The sequence below is a fragment of the Papilio xuthus genome, unplaced genomic scaffold (assembly GCF_000836235.2).
Source record: "Papilio xuthus unplaced genomic scaffold, Pxut_1.1 DF829129.1, whole genome shotgun sequence".
NCBI classification, from domain to species: Eukaryota; Metazoa; Arthropoda; class Insecta; order Lepidoptera; family Papilionidae; genus Papilio; species Papilio xuthus.
In genome coordinates, this window is record NW_013529520.1 from 1,290,967 (window position 1) to 1,313,402 (window position 22,436).

Genomic DNA, 22,436 nt, shown 5'->3' on the forward strand with positions numbered 1-22,436 from the left:
TCATTATACATTAAAATACTTGTCTTTAATTACAACATTTTAATATTTAAAAAAAATTATCATTTTAATTGTCTGGAAAATAAAAAAATAACTTTACTATTCTTAATATATGTTAAAAATTAAATAAATTATTTTGTCTTATATCAATTTTAACCAAAATTTGAAAACACCGATTCATTAGGATTGATATAAAATTTCCATAGACAGAATAAATTTTAATCGATAAAATTGTAAATCCAAATTTATATACACCTATGCAATATTTTAGTATAGTATAAAAATTGTAACTACAGATTGTTAGTCGTACAAGCTTTTTATGTTACAACTATCAAGATTATTCTTATTATAGTTTAAGTATTTTTACAACAATATTATATCTTATATCTAAACGCTTTTTTGCACGGGCGATTTTTAACGCCGCGATAAAACTCGGCCTTGCCGCCTCTTGAGCGATGATTGCTTTAAAATCACTTTGAAAAAGCGTCGCGCTAAATGTCATTGCCATACGTATAAGTGAATAGAGAAGCTTTTAATCCATTTGAACGCTTTTTTTAGCGAGCGTTAAAAAAGCGCCCGTGTGAATAGAGCTTACAGTTTAAAAACAATTAAATCCTCCTAAAAACGCTTTATTCAAATTACATTTAATAATAAATAACGGTGTAGGAAGAAAAATATTCTATGCTACTTCTTTTTCTTCTAGTTATGATAATATAATATAATTTAAAAAAAATATACCCAGAAGTAAAGGTATAAAATATCAATTTGTTTCGAAGAAAAAAATATTTTTTAATTTTAAATTTATTTTATACTACGCTTATATATCTAAACATATATCACATACTGGGCTCTGAGCGAACTTTTTAAGGTTTAAAAAAGAAGAAATAATTGAACAAATAAATGGTTTTTACACAACTTACAAGCGAGAGCCTTGGTGCTTTTAATTTTTCCAAAACATAAGACTGTGTAAACATACAGTCAGATATTCAATTAGTCAATATTTCTTATAAAATAAATTAAGAATTACAATAATAATATTCTTTGTTCGTTCATACATCTAAATCAATTAATTTTAAATCCTAATCTAATTTGAACTCAATAAAACTCAATATTTTATTTTATTTTTTAATAGTAAACATTTAAAGACAACACAAAAGCCTTTCTTAAATTCTATGCATAATCATAATTACAAATAATTAAGAAAAATATTGAATACTAAATGTTTAGACGAATATTACTAGAATTATAATAAGTGTAAACAAGACGTGTAATGCTGGGAGGAGCAAGTCAGCCGACTGTGCGGACGCGGCGAGTGCGCTAGCTGCTGCCTCAACGCATTGTCGGTACGCGACGTGCTCCAAGCACGTAATCGCACAAAAATGTTGATGCGCACACGCACCGTCACAATTATCAGCACTTTCATGTTTCACATTGTAAGCCCGTAGGTACCTGGATAGAACAGAACTTTTATCTTTCATTATGAATTGAACATTAATTTTTTTTTTGTAAGATATTAGCAGATTTTTTTTGTAAATTTACTAATATTTCTTTAACCATTCCAACTAAGCTCTAAGGTAACTAAGCTTGTGCTAGGATATGGTTTACGAAAAAAGTCGAATTGCGGGATTCGAACCCCCGACCTCGTGGTCCGAAATCCGTACCCTTAACCATTAGGCTATTAACGCTTAAAATAGAACTATTATTTTTCTTTAAAAATCTTTATTACTAATTTTATAAATTCTAATGTTTAGATGGATGGATGTTTGTTTGAAGGTATCATCACTGCGGGTGCATGGATCTCGTTGAAATTTGGCATGGATGTAGAACATAGCCTGGAAGAACACACAGGCTACTAATTAACTTTTTTTTAATTCCGCGCGGATGGAGTCGCGGCGACAGCTAGGTTGCCTATAAAACGTCAGTTTTTAGTCCATTCGAAAAGCAAAAATATGATCTATTGTGTTATTTAAAAATGGATAGGAGTGTAAATTCCTAGTTAATATATTTAAAGTTTACAATAAAGAAGTAGAAATAAAGTGAAGGACGGCTTACTTATTAAACATAGCGGTTTCATGCGGAGCGCCTATACGAAGTTTATCGGCAAGGTTATGCAATGAGTCCGCGGACACATCGCGCAGTCCGTAGTACTGGGTCAAGTTATACTCCGCCGTCCACTCGGCGCCCGAGCCCGCTCGGTTAGCCGCTGCTAAATCTAAGTAATATTGCGTGTAGTCTAGTACCTGTTGACAGTTTTTTTTGTTGTTAAAATGCCGTCTACTTCCTTATTTTGTCGGTGAAGATGTACAAGAAGAAACTTTTATATAAAACATGATGTAATCTGTTTCTAATGTGAACAAATAGGTCTAAGAATCGCACACATGCACTAAATTGTCGGAAGGGATTTTCATATTGCTTACCTTACCGGTGTCGGAATCAAATTTATAAAGTCTGAGTCCCGGGTTCGATGAACCTGTTGGGTCATGATGTGGACTCACAGATGGTGCTAGTAACGCCCATGATACTGGTTGGTCTAAAAAAATACGGTTATATTCTCATAGTAGTCAAGAGTTAGTACTGTTTTGCCCTTTATATAACTAAAAGTTTTACTGAATCAACTGATATACGTGTATATACAAGAGGTCCCTATATAAGCTTTCATCATCATCATCAGCTTACTATACGTCCCCACCGAGACGCTCGGATTCTACCCTAAGTTAGGGGTGACTAAGCCATAGTCAACCACGCTGGTCCAGTGCGGGTTGATTGACTTCACACCTATCTTTTGAATTTTTTCTCAGATATGTGCTGGTTGCTTCACGATGTTTTCATTCACCGTAAGAACACATTGGAACATGGCGGGATTTGAACCCAGGACCTGTAGATTACAAGTCTAGTGCCTAAGCCATCGAGCCACCAAGGCTCGAAAAAAAGAAGAAAAGGCTTTACCACAAGTTAACCTTAAAAATTAACAATTAGCATTAAACCTTTGTCATAGATAACACGGAACGTGTCCGCGTGTAAATGTCCAAAGAACTGTCCCGCAATAATTTTAGCGTGACGCCGTATCGTTCGCAAGTACTTTGCGTTCGCGTCCACTGATAAAGAATTGTAAGCTGGACGTAGATCCGTCCCTGGTGCTGCGTGACCCACTATATATACCTGCAAGAAAATTTACTATTATTATCGTAGTTATCATTGCCTAATACGGTCGGCGATCATTAAGGCAACCTGAACCCTTGACACCGTAGCTCTGAAAAGCAAACGGGTACTCTATCCGAACCACTAGCGAGCAAGTTGCCTTAACGATCGCCGACCTTTGAAAGAAGATTACATTATAAGCAGAAAAACAATACGGTACTTTGTCGTCGCCTTTAAAGATATTATAAGAAGAGATGTTGAGTTTTAGGGTATATCATATTGTCTGCAAAATATATATCATTTTCAATTATATTGTTTATTATGTAACTAAATAAATAAATCAGTAGTTTTATTATGTGTACCGGAGACCTAATTTAGTCCTCTTTCCCTTCCCAACCTTTTGCTTATAAGGGGAGGATGGGAAGTGGAAGTGGACTTTCCGGATGAGAGGATGCATGGGAAGGGAAAATATTTTCTCACTGTGCATCCTCTCCTCCGTCGATTAAAGGTGGGCAACGCATATGCAATTGCGTATGTCTATCGGCAACGGTCACTTCGTTATTTCAGCGATTTCAGATGGCCGCTCGCTCGTAAGTCACCTTATGTTAAAAAAAATAGTAATTGCCTCACTCAGAGTCATTAAGTCATCACTAAGTAAGTTTTCTAATGTTTTAGATTTTACATGTAACCATAAACAGACTAAAATGTGGCAGTTAATATGTGTCGTTTTGTGCTTTTTCAAAAATATTCAATTTATTATTTTTTCCACGTTTTTAATAGTTTTAAACCTACATATATTTAAAACAAAAACTATTTCCACGAAACTTGTTGACAGTAATATATATTTCAAAGTAAATTGTAAATATAAATAAGAGGAAACCTTTATATATGCGATCTCTTGACAAGTTTGTATCAAAAATCTCTCGGGAGCTATGTGTCTACATAGTAAGTGAATGGAGTCATATAAAAACATATTCAGAGTTAGAACACACAGACAGACAAAACAATTCAGTTGCTACTAGCTTGATAAAATGCAGCATAATATTCAATGCAAATAAAACTATTTATAACGAACTCAGAGAATTTCCCATTGGGTTTTTATTCAATTTCGAAATTATGCTACATCTTTTATCTTCGTGAAATAATACAAATAAAGTTTATAACTTAATAATCAACTTATAAATAACAGTGAAAATTTGACTTATAAAGTTAAAATTAAAAATTAAGGGACATTTTTAATCGGCAAAATTATTTTTAGTGTTTATTCATAGTTAAAAAAACCTAGTTTATCAAAACAAAATGGCGTTGTATGTGGAAAACTCAAGTATCATAACTACGTCACCGGAACAACAAGAAGGATGTCCGGCCACCGCGGCGCTAATAAATTACCAGCTAAAACTCGTTAATCTAATCGCCTTTGAAATTGTTTCACAAAAATCATATAAAGAAGAATTACTGCCGACTTTCTGGCAACAACGTAGCATTGATTGTTTATACTATTTGTGAGTCTGATAAATTAATTCTGTGAACATTTTCCGAGATAGTAATCCTTTATAAATAGACAGGCTAAAGTTGTGGCATTTTGTGCCTATTTGATTTTCGTCATTTTAGCGATGACGGTACCAGTTTATAGCGGCGGTGAGAAACAGGCACGTTCAAGCCGGATCGAAGCATCAGCTTTCATTTCCAAAGATCTATCCATTTATAGAGACTATTAGAGAAGGTACAACGGTGGAAAAGATCTACACTACGCGTGTCTGTTATTTTTGCATACGTTTTTTTCTCCAAAAGATTGGCTGATTAACAAAAATGACTCTTGCGATTATTAGTTTTAGAACCACAGTTGATCCGTTTACTCGGTCCCCGCAATAAAATTTATAGAAAGAAAAATATGCTTACCATTTCTTTATTCGATTGAGCTTTATCTAATACAGCGTCCAACCATTCCCACTGAGCTTTTGCGGGTGCGCTGTTCACTTCACGGATTCCAAATAAATTTGTATTCAGAGCCACGATTCTTAGTTTACTGTGCGACTGTTCTATCGTATAATAACCACCTATAATTTAATATGAATGAATTCATCATTTCAATAAGATAAATAATTTATAGGTTAAATAAACATTTAAGGAACATTATTTACATAATTAATATTGTGTAAACTTTACTTAAGATCGAGATTCAGTTATGAGCTTAATTTGAATTACTATTTGAATATTTATTATTGTTTTTATTTTAAATATATTTAACTTTGTTAGTCTTGAGTCTTCAGCGATAGTAATTAGTTGACCTAATTTATTGTGAACTTTATAAAAACTTTAAAAGTAGGAGATCTTAGTAAGTATTACAGTGTATCAGAAACTGATACTTAGAAAATTCTAAAGACTTCAAAATGCAGGCGGTAACCTTTGAATATTTATTTTCTTATGTACATTATAAGATATTTATATTTATTAATATAGTTGTATTATATGTCGCCCGAGACTCCGTTTCTGATTAAAATCTAGATAGTAGCCAATTCTCAGACCCACTTAATATGTATATAAAATTTTATTAAAATCGGTCAAGCCGTTTCGGAGGGGTATGGTAACTAACTTGAGAATTTTATGTACGAGATATAGTTAGGTATAATTTATCACTTACCAATTTTAAAGGTTTGTAACGCTTCCAAAGGTAACCAGTGCATCCATAAATTAGTAAGAGTCTCAGAAGGCGAGGGATCCAAGTGTCCGAGGACTGGGAACACGAAATGAGAGCTAAAAGTCCTGCCGAGCAACTCCGTCATGTTTCTGATCGCCCGGTACCTGTCATCTTCATTGCCAGTATATCTAGCAGCTATTATATCCCTAAAACAGATTAAAGGAGATTAGATTATATTAGAAGACTATTGAGCAATAACTATCCTTATTTAGATATGAGAAATGAAGTACAACACAATAAAGCTACATTTTGAGAAGGACCTTGTAGCCCTTTTTATATTGACAGGTCAATGAACTTTAACACTTTATTTTTTTCTCTTATTCTGACTGGATCGAATTTGGATTATTGTTTTATAACACCTATAAATTCATAGAGACATTTTTATCTACGTTTATAAATGTAAATAAAAATAGTTTATTTTAATAATTTAATAATAAAAAATTGTACAAAAAATTCATCGTACTGTATAATTCGAGGCGGGAACGTTACACAAAGGCGTTATTGAGGACGTTTGACATTTTCTAGTGAAAGCGTTTGACACATACGAGACGAGGGTACAAGACAGCCTCGAAACTTTGCCTCGGAAATTGTTACATTCTTACAAATTCTCAGGTTTCATGTTACGTATTGCCATGTTGAAATAGAAGGTTAAGGAAAAATGTAAACGGTGTTATAATGCCACCAAAAGCATTCTAGCAGTTTTATTTTCACTACTTTCATACTGTTATAAATTATATTTTGTCTGTAAAAAGTTTTATAGGCATGCCAAAAGATTTTTTTTTATTGTGATCTGTCATTCCTTAATATCGAAGTTATTCGAGAAAACCAGAGGTAACATTTAATTTTCTTTATATATTTATTATCAGTTATAAAAAAAACACTTGACAATTCTTTTCCTCTAGTTTATATAGTACTACATTTTAAAACTTACAATATAAACAAACAAAGTTTTTAAGCCTTTATCAATTTAGCGTTAATTTGAACTCCAACTTTGGTCCTATCCTAACAGATTACTTGATGTAAAGTACATACCCCGTCCACAATACGAACTCAACGTTCTCTGAGTGTCGTGTTCTCATGTACTTGGCTGCAGATTCTATGAGTTCCAGTGAACTGTCGCACGAGTAGTCGCCGTAACGACCAAGTGCGCGGTGGTGCCCCGAACTGCCGCGTTCGTCCGCACGCCGACAATCTGTACGATGTGGAGCTGACACTTTTAGTTGACATTAAGAGACGTGTACATTAGTAAAGACTAAATACTATATATATCACGAAGAAGAATACGAATATTAATCACATTTTTGGTTGACTTTTGTAACACTCTGTATAGCCAAGAGGACTTGTAAGGCAGCAAGTTGATGATAAATTATTATAATTGTCTTGTTTACTTACATCTCCGTGTATCTCCTTGTGGGGTGTACAGGGGATCGTAATGAAAATCTGTTATGTGCCAAAAATAACCTGAAACAAAAACCATATTTATTACCTAAATTTAAGTAAATAATAACATAATTTACGTACTTACGAAATTTTCGTGAGTTGCGTAATTAAAAAAAGTTTCATTGATCTTACTGTTATAAAAATGACTTCATGGATCTCGATGGAAGTTAGCATAGAAGTAGAATTTAGTCTAGAATACTTCGGCTACTTATTATTATATTTAATTCTGTATGGACAGAGCCGCCGACGATAGCTAGTATGGAATAAATTTAGGAAATTTGAAGAGTACCTCTTACTCAATTTTCTTTTCTATTTAATATTCCTTCAGTTGTTGGCATGTTGGTATTTTTAATATAAAGAAGCTTTCCTTTGTTTAAAAAGATTAAATTAGGATGCTAAGGAGCAAACAAGCAGAATCCGGTTGCTTTACAAAAAAGTAAAGGTTATTTTCTCTAACTCGGATTTAATTCTATGTTGTCGGGCGGCGCAAGTAAAAACATTTAATGCTTTCTAAACACGAAACGACAATTTATTTTCTTTTTATGTTATAGCAAAAAGATGTCAAAACTCATATTCACGTTCTGAATTCCAATGAGAATTCAAAATACTTTGCCGTATGGTTATTATTCAGTGCGAAGCGGTATGTACATTAAAGTGTGCTCATAGTTTAAATAATTCCTTGAAAATATACACAACATGTACTATGGGTTTCCACTGTCGAAACATGACTAGTAAAAACTCATCAATCTTATTACCAAAAACATGTTTTTCAACAGTGATTACGCACGGTTATAAAATGAACAGGAAAAAAAATATTGACAAAACTATTTCCTGTTACTAAAGCAAGAAAATGTTTATTTAGTGACAAAAAGTTGAAGTCAATTGAAAGGAAATATTAACGCTGAGCCAAAAGCTCAACTGAATGTCACGCGCCGTCCCATCTCTAATAAAAACAGACTGTATTTTCCTGCGGCGAAGAACTGATGAAAAATAAATTCCCAAAAGAAAATACTGTCACACAACACTGTTCCGTACCAAAAGCGTCACTATAATTTGTTAGACTTTATCCGCACGGCCGAGCTCGACGTTGCCAAAAAAACGAATGATAAATGAAACACCCAATTTCAACGATGAACAATTGCGTTAAAGTACATGATATAACTGTGAGATTTTTTTTTATAACAGACGAGCAGCGGGAAAACCGAGGTGTTCAACGACGCCTCTGGACATCAGCAGTACCAGAGGAATCGCAGATGCGTTGCCGGCATTTAAGATAGTGATAAGCTCGCTTCTTGAAGAACCCTCAGCCGTAGCGGTTTGGAAATACCGCCGAGGACAGACCATTCCACAACGCTGCTGTGCGAGGCAGGAAGTTTCGCGCAAACCGCACGGTTGTGGATTGCCAGCCATCGAGATGGTGTGGATGGATCCTGGTGGTCTGTCGTGTCGTCCGATGACGGAACTCGGCGGCAGGAATCGTAGTTTATTTTAACTGTGAGCACACTTTACACATACTGATTCAACTATCAAAATATGTTTACAGCAATGTAGCATCATCCCTTTTACACTCATTAAAAAAACTGAGATAACACGATGTTTTAATGCATGTGTTGCACTAGTGGAAACGAACGCGCGAGGTAAAGCGCAATTTGATTTGGCAATTGCTTAACTCGACTGGGGACATAGCTTTGTTCTGGATTTACTGAAGATTTATATGTACATTACTAGCCGTCGCTCCCGACTTCGTCCGCGTTAAGTTTAAATAAGTTAAATGAAAAGCAGCTCTTCATTCGAAAAAAAGAATAAATAGTATCCTATGTCCGTCTCCTGACTCTAAGCTATCTCCTCACCAATTTTCAACCATATCGGTAAAGCCGTTCTTGAGTTATAAATAGTGTAACTAACACGACTTTCTTTTATATATATATATAGATTTGTTAGAATCATTTGCATCGAATATCGCGCTCTTGTTATTAAGTCAAATGTCAGATCGATTAGTGATGGGACGTAAGCGTTGCTATAATAGGTCTAGTGTTGCGCCAATACACCGGCATAGTGTCAGTTTTTCTCCCTAACAATAGGGAGATGCCACATGACAGGTGTGTAACCGCTCATACATAGAATGTGAGATACCTCCATAAGCTATATAGACTAAGATAAACATTGTTTCAAGCTATTTTATTGTTAGTTAACGTTTAGTGTTATCAAAATATAAGGAAACCTACAAACATTACAAAAGAAGACGTGAAAGCTAAATCCTAAGACAAACTGTCACGTGACTTGTTTACATTTCATACATTATGTCTTATTAATCTTTTTTTACATAGAATTTGTATCTATAATATGTACACGAATCTTGTATAATTGTGTTTATTACGGCTGACACGTGACAAGGTAGGCGCGCGTATTTCATTACAGACGTTGTATTATGAATATTCGGGTAATCTGACGTAACACCTACTGGTGCCTAAAACAGGTTATTAATGGCGTCAAATGCCACGTTCATTGGCACATGATCCTTGTTAAAATATTTTATTATATTTACATTATTCGTAATTAAATATGCAAAGCTCTAGCAAAATAGCTTGAGTCATTCGATGAATGACAAACTATTTACTTACGTGGAAATAAATGAAAAAAAAACTGGTTTGATTTTAGATTTTATAACCCGACAGATTATACAATCTTAACTTTCTTTGGAGATGAAAGGACACTAGAAAGTTGATTCTATAAATAATCTAGTTGCTGGTATTGCAAAAATATTTTTTGAGTATTTGGATGAGTGGATGGATGGATGTTCGTTACGATTATGTCTAGGACAATTGCGTTTACCTATGATCCAGAAAATGTGTACTTAATTCCATGACACCGCACATGCTATTGAATATAAACATAGTCTGGATGAAACATGATATTCTTTTAACATTTTTTTCAATACTGCGCATACGAAGTCGCGGCCAAAATTATGCGAAAATAAAGGTAAGCGAAAAGCTTGATAGAGCAAAAAATGTCTAGGGAAATGTTGAGAAATTAGATAAAATCTGTCCGTCTTAAGCCACAGGCCCCAGCTCGCTCGCGCAGCAAACTTTGTGAACTCGAGCGAGTTCAACTCGACGAATAAATTAGAGGAGCGATTTGTATTGCAAGAGGATAAAGTTGTCTTAATTTATAAGGCAAGCTTTAAGAACGAGGCTTAGTCGAGAATGCAAGAAACTGTAATGTCTTCCCACGTTTATATTTAATTAATTCATTTATAATGCTACTTCTTCCACTTGTTATTACATTAGAAATCAAATAAATTGTCAAAAAAAATTAAACCAAATTAAATCAATAAAAATATTAACTGTAACTTGGGTAATATCTTCTGAACAATCAATGCTTTTTTAAAGATATTACGGTTTACAGTGTACAGATACCCTTATATTCGTACAATATATTGGCCGGTTAACTGATTTGGTAGAGAAAATCCTAAACAAAGACTTCATGTAAATGTAAAGGAAACAAAAGAGCAACCATTAATATGTTCGATTCGATCGGAGTTTGTCAGCAGTTTGTGACGCGGAACACCTAGTCGCGTGCACTGCTGCGGCGTTGTTCTCACGCACCCACTAACCACATAATAACGCCCTTTGATTGATGAATACATCCCACCCGCGATACCCTGTCTGACAGCCCAACGCTTCCCTGTATTGTTGTTTGACGCGATTTACTCTTAGCTTGAATGACGTTACTATTCGTGCTGACCCAAATACCTTTAGTAGAACGAGGAACTTAGTGTACACGTTACACCACTAGCGTTTGGTTACAAATCGATTATTTTTACAAACAATGACGAAACATGCCGATAGAAGGTCCTCTACACGACCACGCTTTCAAAACATTCTTAGTTTTATTATAAGTCTGATTATCATTAGTCGTCGAAAAAAAAATGACAAGATGTTAACAAATTTACTTAAAGTGTCATCCAATTTATTTCTAAATAGCTGTCGCCCGCGACTCCGTCCCCGTGGATATATAAAATAAATTAATGTAGAGATAAGTTAAATAAAAAATAGCTCTTCAAGGCATAATTTCGAAAAAAAAAAAAAAAAATATAATAGTATCCTATGTCCGTCTCCTGGCTCTAAGCTACCTTCTCACAAATTTTCAGCCATATCGGTAAAGCCGTTTTTGAGTTATAAATAGTGTAACTAACACAACTTTCTTTTATATTGTATATAGATAATCCAAAAAGTTTTTTATAGTGGAATGTAGTAAGCAATTAACAAACACTTGAATTCGACAAAATAGCAAAGCGATCGTTGCCCATAGACATATGCATCTGTACGTTGCCTATATGTAGTAGACAAAACAGGGGGCGCACAGTCAGAATAAATTTCCCCTTACTATACCTAATTCACCTCCTCCTCTCATCTCTTTCTTAAAAGAAAAAGATGGGAGTGGGAATTATTATCAAATAATACATAATATATGAAATAGATAACTTATATGTACTATACTCAAGTATATAAATAAGTAAGCACTTGGCACAATGCCTATATTGCTACGCTCGAAGATTAACCTGACGTTGTGAAAGTCGGAACATCAATCACCCCTCACCCCTCATCCCCCACCCTTCAACAAAGCAACGGGGTGCCTCGTGATTAGCGGCTCTAAATTATCTTTCGCTACCCTTACTTATATACGCCGTTGGCTCTGCTAACGTATGTATTATGCAGTGTACATATATGTTCACAAATGTTGGAAATAGAAACATAAACTCTAAGTTAAACAACAAAAGTTTTGTTAATTATGTTAAACTGCGTTTGTAATCTAACCTAAAGATATATTCTTGTTTTTAAAGCTTCTATTATTTGTTGTTATTTGAACAACATTTCTTATTAAATATTACTAAAATTAAAAATGACAATGTTTGGATGGATAGATGTGTGTTAGAAGGTATCCCCAGTACGACTGAACGGATCCCGCTGAAATTTAGCATAGATGTAGAACATTTTTTTTTCATAAAATATTAATAATTCTTTAACCATTCCAACTAAGCTCTAGGCTTGTGCTAACTTATGGTTTATGACAACACTCGAATGGCGGGATTTGAACTCCCGACCTCGTGGTCGGAAATCCGTACCCTTAACCATCAGGCTTTTGACGCTTATTGGAAGAACATTGGAAGAACACATTGACTACTATTTAAGTTTTTGTTAGTTCCGCGCGGCCATAGTCGCGGACGACAGCTAATCTGTGTATAAACATACAATTGAATAAAAATATTTTTCTTAGTACACATAAATAAATATAAAATAATTTATGAAAATAAAACAAGCAATTGTGTTTTTCTATTTAGAATTATTATAAACAATGGTCTCATCAATTTTATTAACTGGTCCGTGGAATATTCAATTTCATGTATAAGTAGATGTAATAAAACACCAAATGCCAGAGCGCAAACGTACCATGAAATGAAATCATTTTTTACCCCCAGATTGAACACAAACGGTTGCCTTCTTTGTGAGCGTAACTATATTTGGAAAGGAAAATATATCTTTAATACTTGTTTGTAAGAAAGCTTGTGCTTTCTTTCTAAATCTTATAACGTTTACTATTCTTAGTTATTAGTAAAAAAGATTTGCTTTACTATAGTGCATATTACACTTATATACTACTAGCGGTCAGCTGTAAGATCGTCCGCGCGGAATAAAAAAATAGTACCCTATGTCTTTCAGAATATGTTCTATATGTATGCCAAATTTCATCGAAATCTGTTTAGCCGTTCCGGAGATACCTTCAAGCAAATTTCCATCCATCCATCCATCCATCTAAACATTTACATTTATTATATAAGTAAGAAGTAAGATATGTGTGTAGAATAAAAATTAAGTAAAAATTAATATTTTTATACTTCCGTCGCTCTCGAGCCGATGAGGTTGATAACGACGAGCCCCTCAGACTTGACCGAGTTTATTTTTTCAAAAGCAAAAAAATATTGATTTGGAATTTAAAATAAAAAAAATTGATTAAAAATATATTTATTGTATGTCGGTTAAAAGTGTAAAGTACTTAAAATTTGGAAGCAAATATCTTTTTATCAAGAATATGTTCATTTTCTTACGTACAGTCAGTGCCCTATGTGGTGTTGCACTTTCGGAAAAATTGCATTGTTTCTTGCATCGAAACAAACTCCGTCCCTTTTTACAAAATAACCAATAACGTAGCAGTGAGTTATGCAAACGACATCATAAAAGTAAAAAGCATTTATTGTTAACAGACTGATAGTTTCAGATTACATTTAATAGCTGCGTCCTATTGTTTATTTTTTCCGCGTCGTTATCTCAACGCTTCTAAAACATTGAAATGACTGTCGCTCTTAAGTTGGAATACCGCCAAACTCCCTCGTAGTACTTACTTAAACGTAACTTAATATTACTCCGGGATGTAAGATATAAATACCAAAGCTTAAAGTTCAAAGGTAAAGTAGCCTTGATAAACAAATCACTCGTGTGACTCAAAACTCATGAGTTAACTAACTTTGTAATGAGGCATTCGTATACCATCAAATGTGTGGAAAGTCGAAGTTTTTTGATATAAAATAAATTGCTTCTCAAATTTGTCTTTAGACGTTTGAAAGCTAAAATGTCTTCAAAATATTGCCAATGTTTATTTTTTTTTTAATTATTGGTTTCATTTTATTGGACAATGTTATATTTGTTTGATTTAAAGGATTTCTTTACCCTTTATGGGTATAAGTAAAATTTACGGGCAAAAAATGAGCTGGTCATAGGTAGTAGTTATTTACAAAATCTTTATTGTCATTAACATCATCAACCTGCCCTTATCCCTATTGGGGGTCGGCACAGTATGTACTACTCCTCCATACATCTCTATCAGCCGTCATATCCGAATCTACCCCCTTCCTACGTATATCCTCTTTCACACAGTCATTCCATACTTTTTTTGATTTTCCTCTACCTCTGTAGCCATCCACATTCAATCTCATTATTTTTTTGCTTATATCATGTTCAAACCACGCTAATCTTCTACTCCTCAATTTCGTGATCACTGGCGCTTACTTTCAAACTTCCTCTAATATACACATTTTTGTCATAAGTTGTCATTAAGAATGCTTTAAATTATTTATACAGGTAGTATTGATGAAATTTATACAACCTTATTATAAAGAGATTGAACCCTCCCGAGTCAATAGTTTCGGCTTTGTAAAGGTCAGTATGTCATTATGAAGGTCTTGTAATATTCTTGAACGCGTGTGTAGTGGAAAGTATTATAATTAGAAGCACGTACTATAAATATTATACGTTCTTTTTGGTGATGTACAAAAAACACATTAATAGTTGGTTCAAAGGTCCAAGCAATCGCAAGGGAAATCTAGATTAAATGTCATTTAGCTGGAGCTTCGTGGCTCGTACGAAAAACATGAAACTGTGGGTCACGTTTTGTGATAGGCGATAAAGAAAAAGAACTTTTTACCGGACTGTACTGTATCTTAAAGCTTTGGAAAATACGAGTTTTTATTGAGGTTAAAATGTAAAATCATCAAAGGAAGATTAAAACAATTTAAAAATACTTTTGTGTTCAATCTTAAGCAGTTAGTTACAGACTTCTGCTATTAAATCTCCACTAAGTTTTTCTTTAGTGACCAATTAAACTCTAGTGCATTAATACGGCTTTAGTATGTTACTCATCTGATCTGTGTATTCAAATTTAATTGGTATTAAAATAATCCACTTACCTATTTTAGCGTGAGTACACGAGAAGGTAAAGACACAAGTTAGTGTCAGTAATAAATAGGGGATCTTCATTTTACTCCTCGGGCTTAGGTCACGTTCATTGTTAGAATTCTTTCGCCTCCCAAGAGTACCTGCGAAAAAAGATAGTTAATTAGAAACTTTATCAAGATTCTTAAAGCAGTCTTTAAAGTACGAATTTTATACTTCACTTTAACTAGGTTTAGATGAAAGTTTACACGGTAGTAAAAAGGACAATATTTGACGTTCACTGTGTATTTCCCCACATAAGAAAAAAACACTTTTAGCTACGTAAAGCACATAATTTTGATGTTAATATTGTCTAGGGGGCATAGCAGTGCCACTGCCGAAACAAACACAGCAAAATAATCTTTCTCTTAATTTTATTTCTCCTATTTCAATCAAGAATTAGTTTAATATTTGATAAACACGGGATTTGGTTTATCATTACTTGTTTTTAAAAAAATTACTTTTTTTTAATAGCTTTTTTACAAATAAAACAATCTAAGCTTTGTTCGTACTCAAACCCTCTACTGTAAATACAAAATCATTCAACAAAATATTGCAAACATTATATCCAAAAGAAAAACAAAGAGATTTGCTTAGGATCGAACGTTCAATTTATACACGAAGTTAGGAAAACCAATTTCCTTTGCAAATGTTTTAAGAATACAAATCGAATGATCGAATTTTATTTTGATTTATGTACTTATAATAGGAGCATCGGTATTGAGGTATTACGCGTTTACTGAATCTCGATCACTAATAAATTTATTTTGAACTAACAGTTGCCTGCAACCTTTACTTTGTCCGCACGGAATTTGTAAAATCTAGTAATAAATATAGCCGATGTCAAAAGGCGATAGTGTAGCGTCCCACCAGAGAAAAAAATCAAATAGTTTTATAGTTTCAGAGCCTTTTGCAATTCATAGAAACAAACAATTAAATCTTTCGTCTCTTATTTCTGCTTTTGGTACAGTGAGACTTTATAACAACAACTTTAGGAATAAAAACTTATCAATATCTCTTTTGTTTTGATGGAAAATGAAAAGGATGGTATTATAATTAAAACTTATAGTTAGGTAAATGTTAACGTAATTTTTACAAATTGATGACGTCACAATATGGCGTCGATTCATTGACATTTTTGAAACCCAATGTACATACCTTTACAAAGCGCAAATACGAGTATGTACAAGAATGGTACAAGAAATATAAGTCAATTAGCACAAATGTGCTATTTTGTTTTTTTAAAAAAAGCTAATATAAATGACAAAATATGAACAGTAGATGAACAAATGCAACTACATTACGGCTTCATGAAAAATACTTTTCTTAAGTGTAGAATATATTCATAGTCGTTACCATTTTTCCAACTTTAAAATATTTAATAACATCAAAGACTTACTTAGATTGTGCACTTGACAATTTCACTCCAAGTGCCAAGCTAGATAACTTGCTGATTTATTTAAGTTGAAATCTTTATGGCCAAGTTATATCTGAGAGCGAGGTCGTTACGATACTACGGGAGGACGGAAATTGCATTTTATAATGTGTAGCTAACTTAACAGCCACTGCAAGCCGTTACTGAATATGGAAAGTAATTTATCACCATGTATGGATAGTATCACTTAACTTTATTGACTTATAATACCCATAAATTGTAGATTTATGTACTTGTATTGTTTACTATACAACAATATTAAAAGGGAAAATTTTCATAACATGCTAGTATTTCATAACATGATCTTTTACCTATTCAGAATACTTATGACAAATAAAGTTTACTGTAGTATAGCTGTCGCTTCCGACTCCGTCCGCGTGAAGTTAAAAAGAAAAATTAATTAGTTGAACATGTGTTCCTCCAGACTATGTTCTACATATATGTTAAATTTCATCTATAGATGTGTAGAGCGGTTTCGCAGATACCTTCTAACAAATGTCTATCTCTCCATTTATCCAAACATTCGCATTTATAATATTACTAAGATTGAAAAAGAGTTATTATTGACTTGTAACTTAAGAGCTAAGTAACCTAAATTATGGCGTTAAGCTAATATAATTAATTATTATACATTTGTTCTTCTTTTCAGGTCATATTTGTATGAAATTACATTATGAGTGTATGATGTGTAAAAATATATAAACAAATACATAATATAGACAATTGTAACATTTAAATTCATTAAGGGGGAACGAGCCGTAAAATAATAGGGCCACTAATGATTTAGTCGCGTGTTACTCTACTCTTATTGATATAAGAAATTCAATGTTGGTTTTTGGAAATTAATAATTTTGTATTAAGTGCTTTTTTTTTTTTATTATCGTTAAGTGAAACAGTACCTGGATGACCGAGCTTTGCTCGGTATTTTTTTTTTAATTGTGTTTTTTGGAAATTATATTTAAGTACGAATTACTAATAAAATGATGAAATATGAATAATATTTTTCTATCTTACCGATAGAAAAAGTTAATTTTATGTTTAAGTTGATTATCGATAAAACACGAATAAAATGACATTTTCTAAAAATGATTCCTAGCTAGATCGATATATCGCCCCCGAAACCCCCAATATACTAAATTTTATGAAAATCGTTGGAGCCCATTCCGAGATTACAATTATATAGTTGTGTATAGTATATATATATATATATATATATACAAGAATTGCTCATTTAAACATATACGATATGTCTTATGTATGCGTTTTAATGAATTTACAGCGTATGTATTTATTTTTATATAAATTTTAGACATCCAAAATAGAATGAATCTGCTAAAATTAGATGCAGGACGCATAGGATAGGAAAATACTTTCTTTCTGGGCGTCTCAACCTCCTTCGGTTAAAGGTTGGTAACGCATATCCCTTCGCCGTTTCGGCGAATTCAAGTGAGCGCTTGCTTGTTTAAAACTTTATAATAAAACATGTTCATTATACGTAGATTACTCTTGCTATAACTAGTTATGACGGAAATCTTAATACCTTTTTAGTATGAAAACCTTAATAAAATAATCAGCTGAAGCAAATTTAATAACACAACTTGTGTAAATGCTCCATTATTTGATCGAAAAAGAAACACGTAACCCATTAAAGTTGTACGAAAGTATTTTAATGACAAATGTCATATGGAAATTTTATATGAAAGCGTACATTAGTCGTCGCCACTGCACTGCAGTGTATTTTCAATTTTGTTTTGTTGTTTGTTACTAACAAGCTATGCCACAAAGTTCTTCCATTTTAATTACTTTTATATTGTTTCATTGGCGCAAATGTTTTTATGAAGCTTGGCACAACTTTTGGTCATTTTCTACCAGCGACTGAACATTATGTTGCAGATATCAAAGTTTTTGCTATTGGTAGTTCTTATGGAGTGTTAAATACCGTATACTTGATGACTTTGTTTTTGTTATCCAATATCTTTGTATTTGAATTTTCTCTCACTTCTTACTAATATTATATATGCGAATGATTAGATGGATGGATGTTTGTGTGAAGGTATCTCCGTAGCGGCTGAACGGATCTCGTTGAAATGTGGCACAGATGTAGAAAATAGTCTGAAGAATGCATAGGCTACTTATTAAGCGTTTTTTTATAATTGCACGTGGACGGAGTCGCGGGCGACAGCTAGTAAGATAATACAATATGAATACAAAGTGCTATTTCACTGCCAAAAAATCGTATCTCTTTTAACAAGAGACATTAATAGTTTTAATGCGATTTTTTCTGCAGTTTTTGTTTGTTTCAACGAGCAAATTTCAGCTACTTCTGGTCCGATTTGAAAAAATATTTTTTGTTAGATAGTCCATTTATAGAGGAAGGCTTTAGGTTATATAACATTACGCTGCGAGCAATAGTTTTTTTTTTAATTCCGCGCGGCCGGAGTCGCGGGCGACAGCTGGTCCCTATATCTTTCTTTGTATCAAGATTTTAAGAAAGCACTCAACTCTCACGTAAAGTAATATTTAAGAACACTTCTTTGCTTTTGGTGTAATACTTGGATAAGAAACATTACAGTTTTACAGCGTTTCCTCCGACTACAGTCAAGATATAAAAATCTTATGATTACTCTAAATATTACGCTGGCCTTCATACTGGAAATGATCAAAATAAAAAATACTACATCGAATTATAAAACATATGAAAACAATCATCATTAATTCGATTCACACCAATATCGCCGCATCGATACTAAAGAAACTACGACGATTCTAAGACCTAAATCCCTGTTTATAACAAACCATTATTATGCTATTATGACTTATTTGCAATTATGTTTAAAAATTTCAAAATAAAAATGCTCGTTATGTCCGCTCTATAAATAGTAAACTCTTTGGTTTACAAAGATATGACATTGATACGTTTAAAATAAAATGATCTTAAATTACGTTGCCTACACAAGTTATCGTAGCCGAGCTCCGGCATGGTTAAATAATTCAGACCGGATTACGACATCTCGGTGTGACGGGAAGATGTATAGTCGATATCTAAATTGACCAGAAGATCGACAGACAGTACGGTTATATATTGCGGTCAACGGTTCACTTGATTTAAGGATTTTTTTCCTTAAATCTTGCGTTTTTTGAACACTTTAGTTTTGACTTAAAATGTTAAGCTGTTTAATTTAATATTTTAATTATCTTTAAATGTAGATGATAAAGTGGATTGAATAATCGTGAGTTTCTGAGACTGAAAACCCCGTTTAAATTATACTGTTATCTCTGTTTTTTTTTCAAAGATAATGACAGAGATGACGTTAAACAGAGGTTTTGGTCTCAGAAACTTATCGTTGATAAAACGAAATGGGCACTTATTTTTTTTTCTTTTAGTTGTCAACATTTTATTTCAATTATAAAATATTTCCAAAATAAATTCTATCAGAAAGTTCAAGTTAATGTTTAAAAGTTAAGATTTTAGACTAACATAAAAATCTTTTGTTTCATTAATTATTTTTCAATAAAAAGGCAAATGTTTTTTTCTTCTTGATGCTTGGCACCGATTTCGTAACTTCTCCCACTTCACCCCGAAGGCAATATTGCAAGTGATGTTCTTTTATGATTCCAAACGACCCTTAATTACAGTAGAATAGTTCTAAGTAATATGACAAAAATATATATGACGTACTCTGAATTTTTTTATATTATAAGGTAATAAACGAGCGAGCGGCCACATGAAAAAGAAAAAACATACAAAAAATCGTATATTTATAACCTTTCTAAACTTAAGACATTTCTGAAGATAAACTGATATATAAACACGGCTAAACACTCACGTATATACGTCAGGTGGCGGCACCGACTAGTTTTTAGTAGTAGTGAGCGACGGGCCGCGTCCGCGAAATAATACCAGTACCACTCATCCTGATGAAAGACCCCCGATGGGCTCGAAACTAGTCGGTGCCGCCACCGGACGTATATACGTGAGTGTTTAGCCGTGTTTATATATCAGTTTAGTATAATGTCTCACGAAAGTTTGTATAATTTAATTCTGAAGATAAGTGAGTGTATTATAAAAACATTAAGCACAAATAAAGCTACTTACAAAATAATTTTATTTTGATGAACAGATTTTAAGTTAATGTTTGTTTAATAACTGTAAAGCACACCTGGAATTAATTTATGTTTTAAGTACTTTTTTTTAATTTACTAATTGCCACTTAACTAGAATATAATTTTTGGGTTGTATTTTTTAAGGTAACTGCCGTGAACACTTATAAAAGATTAATCTTGTTAACATCAGTCGACCCCTTAAATTAATTAGCCAATATATTTTCTTATTTGATAAATTAAATTACAATCTTTACAAGAAATTAATTTAATATTATATTATATAATAATGGGTAAATTGTAACAAAGAGTAAACAAAAAAAATTGGTATAAATATTTAAAAATATCACCATTCTGAAAGTTTCAGGTTATGGTTACAAAAAAGTAATAAACTTATGTCCGAATAGTGAAATTTTTTTAAACATTCATACTTTTTAGTTCTATGTACAGTCAGCTGCATAAATGTATACAATTACAAAGGTTCATAAAGTTGTATGTGCTCTCAGTTTCAAAAATATGTACGTGAATAAATGTTGTACAGTCAGCAGAATAAATATTTGTCAATTTTTATAAAACATTAGAAACTTGTATATGCTTTGAATTATAAAAATACGTATACACGTTCGTCTTTATTATATATTCATGGTCGGAAACACAATGACGGATATGAACATTTACATTTCTGACACTTATGGCGTATACAAGTTTCTGAAGTGTTGTAAATGCAGACATATTTATGCAGCTGACTGTACACATATTTATTTATCCAAAGGTTCATTTCAATAAAATAATTTTATTGCTATATTTGAACTGAATATACTCAATAAATAACAGTAAATTAAAAAACTGCGTACAAAATCATATATTTATTAGATTGGCGATATAAATCGCGAGGTCAGGCGGAAGGTAGTCGGTAGGCCAGTCGAGATAAATGGCTCTGAATTACAGCAACATGAAACTTTTACGACGCTTAATGAGATAAAGCTTTAATAATGACTTGACGTTTAATATACTGTGCATTTATGGTTCTAGAATATTCATAAAAATTACTTAACTAAAAAAAAGCGATGAACTTTTTTAATATTACAATGAACATTTGGTTGAACTTTCCATAATTATTGTTATTATCTTTTGAATCTCGAACAAAGGAATACTTTCTTCTCAAATGCATATAAGAATTTGATTTTCGCTGTGAAAATTGTGTATGGTCAATCCTATCTTTCATTTAAGACTCAATTAGTATCATGACATTTCTATACTAATAACATAAAGAGGAAAGATTTGATTGTTTCTTTGTATTGAATAGGCTCCGAAACTATCAAACCGATTTGAAAAATTCTTTCACTGTCGGGAAGCTGCACTATCCCCGGATGACATAGGTTATTTTTATTACTACATTTTTTTAAATCCGCGCGGAAGATGCTTCAGGCAACTGCTAGTCTTCTATACAAGAACAAAGAATATAACTAAAAGACAAGTGTAATAAGACGACCCGAGGTATTGTAAATAAAATAATTTAATGCTAAAGGATATGTAGTGATGATGATTTATGAAAACCCCTAGATATAATCTAGGACGCCTATTATTCTTGGGCTTCTAAAAAGCTCGTCTGTCAGTCTTAAGGCATTCGCACAGTCTTGTGTTAGAGGTTATGTCTAAATCAAGGCCGCGCCTAGGACAATTTGTTTGCAAAGTTTCACAGAGTTGGAATATTTTTTCAAGTTTTACCTTTAGTCTACGAGCTTCTGGTTACATCGTTTGTGAATAAAATATTATTCTGCTCGTAGTGTAGAGAAAAACTGTACCAATTTTATTGACAACCTTGTACGTTATTGAGTAAGAATTTCTTTGCCAAGAAACT

At 32.9% G+C, this 22,436-nt stretch overlaps 1 protein-coding gene across 3 annotated transcripts in view; it reads right to left on the bottom strand.

Moving 5' to 3' along the window:
- Nucleotides 1–742: 742 nt before the first annotated feature.
- The window catches only part of LOC106119934 (acid sphingomyelinase-like phosphodiesterase 3a), a 30,871-nt gene continuing 9,177 nt past the window's right edge, over nt 743–22,436 (bottom strand). Inside the window, exons 2-10 of one of the 3 annotated variants that reach the window (XM_013315072.1) lie at nt 15,015–15,143; nt 7,226–7,294; nt 6,866–7,025; nt 5,777–5,979; nt 5,035–5,192; nt 2,982–3,156; nt 2,415–2,527; nt 2,050–2,237; nt 743–1,461 (exon numbers count right to left, since the gene is read on the bottom strand). In XM_013315072.1, the coding sequence (XP_013170526.1) occupies nt 1,221–1,461; nt 2,050–2,237; nt 2,415–2,527; nt 2,982–3,156; nt 5,035–5,192; nt 5,777–5,979; nt 6,866–7,025; nt 7,226–7,294; nt 15,015–15,084 (1,377 nt within the window). In that variant the 5' untranslated portion in view covers nt 15,085–15,143 and the 3' untranslated portion in view covers nt 743–1,220. Of the gene's footprint in view, nt 1,462–2,049; nt 2,238–2,414; nt 2,528–2,981; nt 3,157–5,034; nt 5,193–5,776; nt 5,980–6,865; nt 7,041–7,225; nt 7,295–15,014; nt 15,144–22,436 lie in introns of all 3 variants that reach the window. The other 2 variants (XM_013315080.1, XM_013315063.1) reach the window with 2 other exon arrangements.